The sequence below is a fragment of the Heptranchias perlo genome, chromosome 34 (genome assembly GCF_035084215.1).
Source record: "Heptranchias perlo isolate sHepPer1 chromosome 34, sHepPer1.hap1, whole genome shotgun sequence".
In the NCBI taxonomy this organism is placed as follows: Eukaryota; Metazoa; Chordata; class Chondrichthyes; order Hexanchiformes; family Hexanchidae; genus Heptranchias; species Heptranchias perlo.
In genome coordinates this window covers 2134326-2146535 of record NC_090358.1, presented here as the reverse complement: position 1 = coordinate 2146535, position 12210 = coordinate 2134326, and the positions used below count along the sequence as shown (strand labels likewise).

The 12210-nt window shown below is 41.9% G+C and overlaps 1 protein-coding gene across 3 annotated transcripts in view; it reads right to left on the bottom strand.

The window, feature by feature from the left end:
• The window catches only part of dis3l (DIS3 like exosome 3'-5' exoribonuclease), a 51847-nt gene that overhangs the window by 5829 nt on the left and 33808 nt on the right, over nucleotides 1-12210 (bottom strand). For 2 of the 3 annotated variants that reach the window (XM_067971265.1, XM_067971267.1), the window contains exons 14-17: nucleotides 9185-9363; nucleotides 7319-7464; nucleotides 5590-5761; nucleotides 172-870 (exon numbers count right to left, since the gene is read on the bottom strand). In XM_067971265.1, the coding sequence (XP_067827366.1) occupies nucleotides 568-870; nucleotides 5590-5761; nucleotides 7319-7464; nucleotides 9185-9363 (800 nt within the window). In that variant the 3' untranslated portion in view covers nucleotides 172-567. Of the gene's footprint in view, nucleotides 1-171; nucleotides 871-5589; nucleotides 5762-7318; nucleotides 7465-9184; nucleotides 9364-12210 lie in introns of those variants that run through there. The other variant, XM_067971266.1, reaches the window with a different exon arrangement.

Genomic DNA, 12210 nt, shown 5'->3' with positions numbered 1-12210 from the left:
GGAAATAATTTGTTAGCTTGTTAAAGGAACAACTTCCTGCTTTGGTTGTAAGCCAATGCATGTTGAACCAGTAGGTGCTTTTGGGGGAGGGGGAGGTTCCAAAGTGTAGGATGATTGAGATGTCTGTACTTCTGTGTATATTTGAACAGACTATTCAGAACTGGCCATAAGCACTAGTGACAAAACTCTTGACTTTATTAGAAGTTTTTACCTTTTCACAGGGTGTGAAGGTTAATTGCAAATAAATGGTAATAATTTTTGTGCCAAGCACACTTGGAATAAAAATTACAATATTTACATCTAGTTCAAAAAACCTTTGTACATCTCACATTTGCATTGAAAACATTACACAAGCTTCAGATATCACCTCAAACTAATTTCTACTGGTTTAGTTGAAGCTGCCATTTTTTTTTTACTTCTAACATCCTTCAATTTCATTACTAGAGTTGCTGTCAAACTTGCCTTAAAAAACAGAACCATTGTATCACAGTCATATAAAAACCTTCTGTTCCCATTAGTGGTTTTGGTTAAGAAACTAAAACTGACCCAAAGTCTTAACTAGGGCAGTCATCCAACTTTAACATCCAGAAGTGCCAATTCCTTGATTTCTTCCAACAATGAGTAGAGGCTGTTCCCTTGGGTTTGACAGTATTCCCTGTCTTCATCTCTGATCAAAGTATTTTTCGCATGCTCTTGGGCAAGTTGTGCCTCTTCAGCAGATCTGATTACATCCCGTACCAAATCTGTCTTTGAAGTGTGTGAAGTTTCATGCGTAGGTTCTGTGCCTGGTGTGTTACGAGGTTGGTTGCTGATGATGTCCAGTTTGATGCTGTCGGGATGTGATCGAGACGAAAGTACAGATATTCTTACCTTTTGAGCAAGGGGAGGGGGAATAAAAGTTAAACTGTTTATTTCTAATATAGGAACAGGAGTAGGCCATTCAGCCCCTCGTGCCTGCTCCGCCATTTGATAAGATCATGGCTGATCTGTGATCTAACTCCATATACCTGCCTTTGGCCCATATCCCTTAATACCTTTGATTACCAAAAAGCTATCTATCTCAGATTTAAATTTAGCAATTGAGCTAGTATCAATTGCCGTTTGTGGAAGAGAGTTCCAAACTTCTACCACCCTTTGTAGAAATGTTTTCTAATTTCGCTCCTGAAAGGTCTGGCTCTAATTTTTAGACTCTGTCCCCAACTTCTAGAATCCCCAACCAGCAGAAATAATTTCTCTCTATCCACCCTATCTGTTCCCCTTAATATCTTATAAACTTCGATCAGATCACCCCATAACCTTCGAAACTCCAGAGAATACAACCCCAATTTGTGTAATCTCTCCTCGTAACTTAACCCTTGAAGTCCAGGTATCATTCTAGTAAACCTACGCTGCACTCCCTCCAAGGCCAATATGTCCTTCCGAAGGTGCGGTGCCCAGAACTGCTCACAGTACTCCAGGTGCGGTCTAACCAGGGTTTTGTATAGCTGCAGCATAACTTCTGCCCCCTTGTACTCCGGTCCTCTAGATATAAATGCCAGCATTCCATTAGCCTTACTGATGATTTTCTGCACCTGTTCATGACACTTCAATGATCTATGTACCTGAACCCCTAAATCCCTTTGGACATCCACTGTTTTTAAACTTTTTACCATTTAGAAAGTACCCTGTTTTATCCTTTTGATCCAAAGTGGATGACCTCACATTTGTCTACATTGAATTCCATTTGCCACAGTTTTGCCCATTCACCTAATCTATCAATATCGCTCTGTAATTTTATGTATTCATCTACACTGCTTACAATGCCACCAATCTTTGTGTCATTGGCAAACTTAGATATGAGACTTTCTATGCCTTCATCTAAGTCGTTAATAAATAGTGAATAATTGAACCCCCAAGACACATCCCTGCAGGACTCCACTAGTTGCATCCTGCCAATGTGAGTACCTACCCATTATCCCTACTCTGTCGCCTTTCGCTCAGCCAACTTCCTAACCAAGTCCATACTTTTCCCTCGATTCCATGGGCTTCTATCTTAGCCAACAGTTTCTTATGTGGGACCTTATCAAATGCCTTCTGGAAGTCCATATAAATAACATCCATTGACATTCCCCTGTCCACTACGTTTGTCAGGCACGACCTACCTTTCACAAATCCATGCTGGTTCTCTCTGATTAACTGAAAATTCTCGGTGTTCAGTCACCCTATCCTTAATTATAGACTCCAGCATTTTCCCCACAACAGATGTTAGGCTAACTGGTCTATAATTCCCTGGTTTCCCTCTCCTTTCTTAAAAAGCATAGTGACATGTGCAATTTTCCAATCCAGAGGGACAGTTCCTGAATCTAGAGAACTTTGGAAGATTATAGTTAGGGCATATGCAATGTGCTCACCTACTTCCTTTAAAACCCTGGGATGGAAACCATCTGGTCCTGGGGATTTGTCACTCTTTAGTGCTATTATTTTCTTCATTACTGTTGCTTTACTTATATTAATTTTATCGAGTCCCTGTCCCCGATTCAATATTAGTTTTGTTGGGATTTCTGGCATGCTATCCTCTTTCTACTGTAAATACTGACGCAAAGCATTCGTTCAACATGTCCGCCATTTCCCCATTGTGAATGACAATATCCCCACTTTCAGTTTTTAAGGGGCCAACACTGCTCCTGACCACCCTCTTTTTCCTAACGTAACTATAAAAGTTCTTTGTATTGGTTGATATCCCTTGCAAGTTTCTTTTCATACTCTCTTTTTGTAGCTCTTACTATCTGTTTTGTGACCCTTTGTTGGTCTTTGTATCTTTCCCATTCGCCAGGATCTGTGCCATTTTTTGCCTTTTTGTATGCCCTTTCCTTATTTCTTATACTGTCCCTTACCTCTTTAGTTGACCATGGCTGTTTTTTTTGGCATGTAGAGTTCTTGCCCCTCAGAAGTATAAACCGATTCTGTATCACGTTAAATGTTTCTTTAAACATTTCCCACTGATCATCAGTCGTTTTACCCATTAACAGATTTGCCCAGTTTACTGTGGACAGTCTCTGTCTCATCCCATTGAAGTCGGCCTTACCCAAGTCTAGAATCTTAGCAGCTGATTCACTTTTTTCCCTTTCAAACACTACGTTGAACTCGATCATGTTATGATCGCTATTGGATAGATGTTCGTGTACAGTTAAGCTGTTAACTAAATCTGGTTTATTACTCATTACTAAATCTAGTATGGCTTGCCCCCTAGTTGCCTCTAGGACATACTGCTGTAGAAAACTATCCCGAACACACTCAAGAAATTCACTACCTTTCTGACAGTCTGCTTTTCCCAATCTATGTGAAGGTTAAAGTCCCCCATTAAGACCACTATGCCTTTCTTGCACGCTTGTCTAATCTCTGCATTTATACAATCTAGCACTTCAGAGCTGCTGCCAGGGGTCCTATACACGACTCCCACAGTTAGATACTTTCCTATTTCTCAATTCAACCCATAAGGACTCTGTTGGCTGCTTACCTCTTGTTATATCCTCCTTTATCATTGAAGCGATTTCATCTCTAATCACTAAGGCTACTCCTCCCCCTCTTCCATTTTCCCTGTCTCTCCTGTAGACCTTATAACCCGGTATATTTAGTTCCCAATCCTGACCATCCTGCAGCCATGTCTCAGTAATAGCTATCATGACATACACTCCAATTTGAATTTGAACCTGTAGTTCATTTAATTTATTCCTTATACTCCGTGCATTTGTATATAGAACTCTTAGTTGGGCCACACACACCCTAGCCTGACCTTCAGCTTTGATGCTGGGTTAATCGCCTTACACCTTCTAGTTTTCACTATCTGTAGTGTCTAAAGTACACTTTCTTTGTACTTGAACAACTGTTGGTACTATTTGTATTGTAAATTTCCCCTGGGTCTTCCCCTCTCAACTTTACTCCCTTCTGACTCCCCGCTCAGGTTCCCATCTCCCTGCCACTCTAGTTTAAACCTTCCCCAACAGCACTAGCAAACACCCCCGCGAGGACATTGGTCCCGGTCCTGCTCGGGTATCACCCGTCCCGCTTGTACAGGTCCCACCTTCCCCAGAACCGGTCCCAATGTCCCAGGAATCTAAATCCCTCCCTCCTACACCATCCCTGCAGCCACGCATTCATCCGGTCTATTTTCTTGTTCCTATACTCACTAGCACGTGGCACTGGTAGTAATCCTGAGATCACTACCTTTGAAGTCCTGCTTTTTAATTTATCTCCTAACTCCTTAAATTCACCTTGCAAGACCTCATCCCTTTTTTTTTTAAACCGATGTCGTTGGTACCGATATGGACCACGACTACTGGCTGTTCACCCTCCCCCTCCAGAATGTCCTGCAGCCACTCTGCAACGTCCTTGACCCTAGCACCAGGGACGCAACATACCATCCTGGAGTCACGTTTGCGGCCACAGAAACGCCTATCTGTTCCCCTTCCAGTTGAATCCCCTATCACTATAGCCCTGCCACTCTTCTTCCTCCCCTCCTGTGCAGCTGAGCCACCCGTGGTGCCACAAACTTGGCTCTTGCTGCTTTCCCCTGACAAGCCATTTCCCCCAACAGTATCCAAAGCGGTATATCTGTTTGAGAGGGAGATGGCCCCAGGGGACTCCTGCTCTACCTGCCTAGTCCTTTTACTCTGTCTGGCGGTCACCCATTTCCTTTCTACCCTGGGACCTTCTTTACCTGCGGTGTGACCCCCTCACTGAACGTGCGATCCACGATAGTCTCAGCATCATGGATGCTCCACAGCGAATCCACCCGCAGCCCCAGCTCCGAAATGTGGTTAGCCAGTAGCTGCAGCTGGACACACTTCCTAGACACATGGTCGCCAGGGACACCGGTAGTGTCCATGACTTCCCACATAGTGCAGGAGGAGCATATCACGGGTGCGAGCTGTGCTACCATGACTTGCCTTAGATTTACCCTGCGTTCACCTCTCAGACTCTCCTCCCGCTCTCGGTGTCTCCTTTTATACTGTGCTCACCTATCGGACTCTCCTGCCTCACTGACTTTATAAACATATAAATCCAGCAGGTTAATCATCAAAACTCTTGGCAAGTGTTTAGATATCAATTTAAGATCCTCTTAAATTTACCTAGAGCAGTGACAATAAGGAATACTGGGCAGCACAGCAAGCTAAGGGGGTTCGTGAAATTTTAAAAACAGCAACTGCCAAATGAAAGAGTTCAGTCCATCAACATAACCAAATGACTCATACTACAGTAGGGGAAAAGATCAGACCACACTGTAAACCGAGACACCCACTGAATTACAATTTTTTTTAGTATTGAATTGAATCTATTGCAAATTAATTTTCTATTACAATAATGGCCACATATCATTTTCCTTTCAACTGTTGCTTCTGTCATTCTAAACACACCCTCTGTTTAATAAAATGTGAGGTTATCACATTGGCAGAAGTTCTTGATCAAAAGGATAAACTCAAATCTTAGCCCTTTTCTGTTGTGCATTTCTAAAATGTTCTGCTTTTATTTCAGATTTCCATCATTTGCTGGTTTTTTTTACTGTGCAACTCAGTCGTGTGTGTGTGTGTATATAAAAAATTGTATACTTACAGTGATGTGTTCAAATAGAGAGAAAGTAACTGATCCATCAGTTGTAGTGGAGATAATTTTGTCTCGCAGGCGTCTGAGGGAACCAGGCTTCCAGTCACATGTCCCATCAGGCTTTGCAGAGATCACAAGACCCTCTTTGTTCTTTAGGAATGCTGCACCTTTTATCCCGTACCTGGTTTACACATTACATTTCAATTTACTTTTGCCATTAAATTACACACAGATACTACACCCAAAAGTAGAAAAGGTACAACACAAGCTAAATATCAAAAATGTCACAAAGCAATGCACTAAAGGGAAATAATCGAATCACTGCCAGCTTGCAAATGATAAGAAATAAACTCTTGTGGGGAGTGCCATAAATTGTGCAAGATCTACACAAGGACTTGTTCTGGGGCTATATGATGAGTGTACGGAAAAAAAATGTCAGTCTTTAGTCTAGACTTTTAACAAATTACACTTATCCATTAGCTAAATTACTTGCATCAAATTATTCTCTCCCAATGAAGGTCACCTTTTCCCTCTGTGAAACTGATGGCATTAGTACTTGGTACAGTGAGTTAAAGAGAAAAGAGAAGAATTTCCATTTATATAACACCTCTCACGACCTCAGGACGCCCCAAAGCCTTTACAGCCAACAAAGTACTTTTGAAGTGTAGTCACAGTTGTAATGTAGGAAACGCGGCAGCCAATTTGAGCACAGCAAGATCCCACAAAGAGCCATGTGATAATGACTGGATAATCTATTTTAGTGACGTTGGTTAAGGAATAAATATTGACCAAGACATTGGGAGAACTCCTCTCTTCTTCGAAATAGTGCCATGGAACCTTTTACGTCCACCTGAGGGGGCAGAAGAGGCCTCGGAAATAACGTCTCAACTGACAGGCGGCACTTCCAGCACTCCCTCAGTCCTGCACTGGAGTGTTAGCCTAGATTTTATGCTCAAGTCTCTGTCGTGGGACATGAACCCATAACCTTCTGACTCGGAGGCGAGAGTGCCACCCACTGAGCTGTCAATCTTTCTCTCTTCAACCCCCTTTTCAGGCCTAGATAAAAATCAGGAATTCAATCTCATTAACTATGGGACAACCATTCCAAGGTGTAATGCGAGCTTGCCTCTTAGTCAGAAGTTTCAAGTCCAACTGCAGGATTTGAGTGATTTAGAATAGAATATAATCTAGACTTCCGCTTCAGTATAGTACTAGGGGAGTGTCGTATTGTCAGATACAATATTAAACCAAGGCTCCGTCTACTATTCTGGTGGATATAAAAGATCCCATGCTACTTTTTCAAAGAAGAGCAAAACAGATTATGGTCGTTTTTGTGAGGCCCTCCTGTCCAAAGCGGCTGGTGCACTTGCCTCCACAAGAACAGTGACTACACTTCATTGGCTGTGAAGCACTTTGGTACATACTGAGAACGTGACGCTATATAAATGCAAGGTTTTCTTTTTTGTGCACCTCTGGACAGCCATAAATGTTGCTCTGAATCAGAGTATGTATTTTTGGGTGAAACACAGCTAAATTTTGCAAGATTAGGCACATAAACAAATCGGGCTACAGCCTAAGGAGAGGAACTTTTAAATGAGTACACTCTGGTTTAGTGTATGCATTCTAGGCACTTTGATTCGTGGATAGTTGGGAAAGTGCACTCCAGAGCAGGGAAGAGAATTGTTGCAATTTATCGAGATTAGTTTTTAAATGACATAGGACATTCTTGACAACTTACCTTGGTACAAATACCAGCACACCATTTGCTCGTATTGAGTATATGATGCCATCTGATGTGCAACGGTCATCAGAAGAAGGGTCTTTATCCTTAAAGTACATGCACTGAAATAACTCTACAGATTGCTTCTGCACACGTTGAGCAGCCTAAGAAAAAAATAGAATAGGAACTGACTTAATTAGGCCACAGCATTCAATTCTGTAATCTGAATCTGTGTAACGCAGCGATTTTCAAACTTTCCTGTGTGAGGGACCCTCCTGCAAATTGCTACCATGTTCCTGTGGACCCCTTGTCCTAAAATTTCCAAAAGACATCATCAGCAACTCAAATGTGTACAGCGCCATAACTAGAAAATTTGTAGTGGCAACAGAAACATCATACTTGGAAAGGCGATTTAATGGACCTGCAGCACCACAAATAAACAAGCAGATTTCACATTACGATCTTGCAGAGCCCAGCTTGAAAAGCACTGGTGTAACTACAAAATAATTAAGTTGGCAATATTTTGTGGGGCCCTATAACTGGCCTCAGCAGCCCTTGCTGTGGGAGGGGAGAAATCAGCCAAGATAATCACTCTCCTGTGCCCCCTGCTGGAAAGTCTGCATAAGTGGTCATGGGGTTTGGATGTGTTCATCAGCCCACAGTTGAACAGTCTGCCCGCCAAACAATCACTGAGTGGCTCACATACGAAGAATGGCTTTTATACCAAGTACTTTCAGCGCCTATAAAGCGGTACCCCAGCTTCAGTCACCGTCTTTAAAAAAAAACTAAATGCAATAATTCCATTTTGCATCGTGTTTTGAAATACAGTAGATACCAATTACAGCAGATACTAATTACTAAAGAAAATCTCAGGTACTAATTGATTTCCAACAGATTTTTCTTAGTAGGGATAAAATATTCATGCCGCACAAATTGGTAGGCATCAAACAATCTTTTCCATATTTGTAAGCTATTTTCTCTTCCATTCCCCCTTCCTCTTTAGAGACTACGTAGGCAAGCTATTGTCGGGATGAGCAGAATGCTGGGAGATATACATACACAAGTGGAGATTTATCCAATTTTCAGACTTCATCTGGTTTCTGCTCAGTACCTTCCCTAGATGTTCTAGCTGAGATTAAAAACTTGCTGGGAGCAGGGAGGCACCATATATACCTTTCCACTCCGCACCTAGTACAGTATGTGCATTAATTGGTTACTTATTAAAGACAGTACAACTTCTCAATAATGTATTTCTCCAACAAAGCTTGATATTCACATTGGTTATTCAGTCTTTGTTCTGCTCTTCCAAGTGTGGAATAACTGTTCTGGGATGTGGAAGATGTTTTGCTTTTTGAACCCAAGGACAGCATCAGGCACTCCCGGATCAGGTTTAGCATAGGTGAGGTGCAATTCCCACTCTACCTCAAAAATGTGTTTCAACCCCAACCTCAGAATTGCATTCTCTGCCGAGTGAGCAAGACACCTTAATTTTCTACACTAGCCATCCTTGTGGCCTAAGTAAAACTTTAAATTTTGAATGAAATTTTGGGCAACTTTGTCTAGTGGATCCTTTGACTCCAAACTTGTTTAGGAGAGGAGACTTTCATTCCATCAGTCTGGTTTGGATTCAAATGTAGGTCACAGGGATGGAGAGGACAGTTCTAATGTACTGCACTACCCATTCTCCAGCTCACTCTTTAAAAGGACCGTCACTGACAAGTTTTTGGCAAACCTTCCCCCACCCACTCAAAGTTTGCCAACATGCAATGGTACTGATACAATCTACAAATCTTTTGGCTATTCTTCCTCCTTAATGTGAATATGATGATACTTGTGCTTTTGAAACAGGAGAAAAAAAGGCTGCTGAGTTATTTCCCTACTCACCCTATTCTTGTTGTTGATGTGGTGACATAACTCTGCCAAATCCTTGTTGCTGAGCAATGGCTCTTCTGGTTCCAATTTCTTATCCTTCATTATAGCTGCCATCAGTAGTCTATGTACCACTATGTCTGCATATCTTCTGATTGGAGAAGTGAAGTGAGTATATTTCTCCAGGGCAAGACCTGTGATACAACACAAAGTAGTTACTACCATATATATGTTGAAATATCACTGTCAGGATGTGTGGATGATCTGGTCTCAGGACTTTGCCAATTCTGTTTTGTAACTGGAGGTGTAGGTGAGCAGCCCTGAGAAACGACAGGTTCCAATTCTGTCTCCATCGCTGTAGGAAAGCACTCTGTCCCCTATTTCGTAAGGCTGAGATTAAGATCTCACAGAGGGAAATTACAGGACTGAACATGTGCTCTCACATTTTTTTGCTTTCCTCTTACAAAACCATCAATTGTTTTTCAAGGTCATCTCGAAACATTGAATGATATTTTACACAGTGAATGTGGCTTTGTGATGTTACAGCTCTCACTGATAAAATTAATCTTAACCTGCATCGCACTTAAGTTGAATTGTCCTTTTTTAAAAAAAACTTATAAAATGAACTTGTATAATTGTTTCCCTGTACTAAACTAGGTTAGCTGATGGGGACTGAGTGCTGCGTGTCAGAAGACTATCCTTTCACCTATAGGACCGTGGTTTTAATCTAGCCCAGGCTGAAAGTTGACTGTGAAATCAATTCAAGTCTCAATCCAGTCCCCAGTTGCTTCACATTTACAGCACAAATTAGCAGTTTAACCCGAGAAGGTAACTAGTGTGTGACCTGGAAAGTTTCACACTGGTTCAAAGTGTCCAACCTGTGGTCCTAGAGTCACTTGTGGCCCCTTGAGCTCTGGCAATCTGGCAGTCTAAGCCCAGGCAACTCAGTCCTGTGTGCATTTATTGTTATTTTATGTGCTGAGGTTTGGAGAAGGCTGTTTTTTTTTAGTGCTGTTGCCTCACTGGGTAAACCTGGAATCTCCCATCATCTTTTGGCAATCCAACAGCAAGGCTCAAAAATCTAGATACCAGCTAAAAGCCTGGAATCTCTGCATGTAGAATACTTGGCCACCAAAAGCAAATGAAAATTCAGTAACCACAGTAACCAGTTTCCATGAAAACCCAACAAATGGATATTGCAAGGTAATGTAAACAGAGCAGATTTAAAGAGATCAAAATTAACCCAGTTTGCTAAGCTCAGCATGTAACAGGAAAGCAGCTTTTATTACTTGCAGTTTCACGGAACTCAAAATTTGTAAATCAAAAGTATAAAAATGTTGTTTCTATCTCCTAATCAAAGGCAGTAAGTGATACAAAGGCGGAGCTGCTCACTAGATTTAACAGAACATTTTTAAAAAATTGTTGTTTTTTCTCTCCCCTATTTCCATGGAAATAGTGGATGCATTAGTTGTCATCTTCCAAAATTCTATAGATTATGGAAACAGTTCCTGCAGATTGGAGGGTGGCAAATGTAACCCCACTATTTAAGGGAGAACCAGTGGATGTAGTGTATTTGGATTTTCAGAAGGCCTTTGATAAAGTCCCACAAAAGAGGTTAATGTGCAAAATTAAAGCACATGGGTTTGGGGGTAAATATACTGGCATGGATTGAAAATTGGTTAACAGACAGGAAACACAGAGTAGGAATAAATGGGTCTTTTTTGGGGTGGCAGACTAGTGGGGTACTGCAGGGATCAGTGCTGGGGCCCCAGCTTTTCACAATATATATCAATGATTTGGATGAGGGAACCAAATGTAATATTTCCAAGTTTGCTGACAACACAAAACTAGGTGGGATCATGAGTTGTGAGGAGGATGCAAAGAGGCTTCAAGGCGATTTAGACAAGTTGTGTGAGTGGGCAAATACATGGAAGATGCAGTAACTTCACATTTATCCACTTCGGAAGGAAAAACAGAAAGGCAGAGTATTATTTGAACGGTGATAGATTGGGAAATGTTGATGTACAAAACGACCTGGGTGTCCTTGTACACCAGTCACTGAAAGCAAACATGCAGGTGCAGCAAGCAGTTAGGAAGGCAAATGGTATGTTGGCCTTCATTGCAAGAGGATTTGAGTACAGGAGCAAGGATGTCTTACTGCAGTTATACAGGGCCTTGGTGAGACCACACCTGTAGTATTGTGTGCAGTTTTGGTCTCCTTACCTAAGAAAGGATATACTTGCCATAGAGGGAGTGCAGCGAAGGTTCACCAGACTGATTCCTGGGATGGCAGAACTGTCGTATGAGGAGAGATTGGGTCGATCCAGTCTGTATTCACTCGAGTTTAGAAGAATGAGAGGGGATCTCATTGAAACATAAAATTCCAACACAGCTCGACAAACTGGATGCAGGGAGGACGTTTCCCCTGACTGGAGGGTCTAGAACAAGGGGTCGCAGTCTCCGGATACGAGGTAGGACTGAGATGAGAAGAAATTGCTTCACTCAGAGGGTGGTGAACCTGTGGAATTTTCTACCACAGATGGCTGTGGAGGCCAAGTCACTGAATATATTTAAGAAGGAGATAGATAGATAGATTGATTTCTAGACACAAAAGACATCAAGGGGGAAGATGGTATTGAGATAGAGGATCAGCCATGATCATATTGAATGACGGAGCAGGCTCGAAGGGCCAAATGGCCTACTCCTGCTCCTATTTTCTATGTTTCTAATACCATCTACCATTCTGAGAGTGCCTGGACCAGACCTATCTTCAGCCTTTATTAATAATGCTCATTTTTTTGCCTCTATGGAGTAATGCCTCCATTCAGCATTTCCTCTGATGGCCTGGCAAACATCAGAAACACAGCACTTAACCCTGCCCCAAACACACCCACACCCTGTGCATAGCTCCTGCTTGTAGTGAAACTCATGCACATTTGTGAGAACAAAAGAAACATGCGTAGAGCTCCCTCCACAATTATGGTAAAATTATTATATGTCTGCATTACAGATGTTCATTTATGGCAATAGACTACTACCAA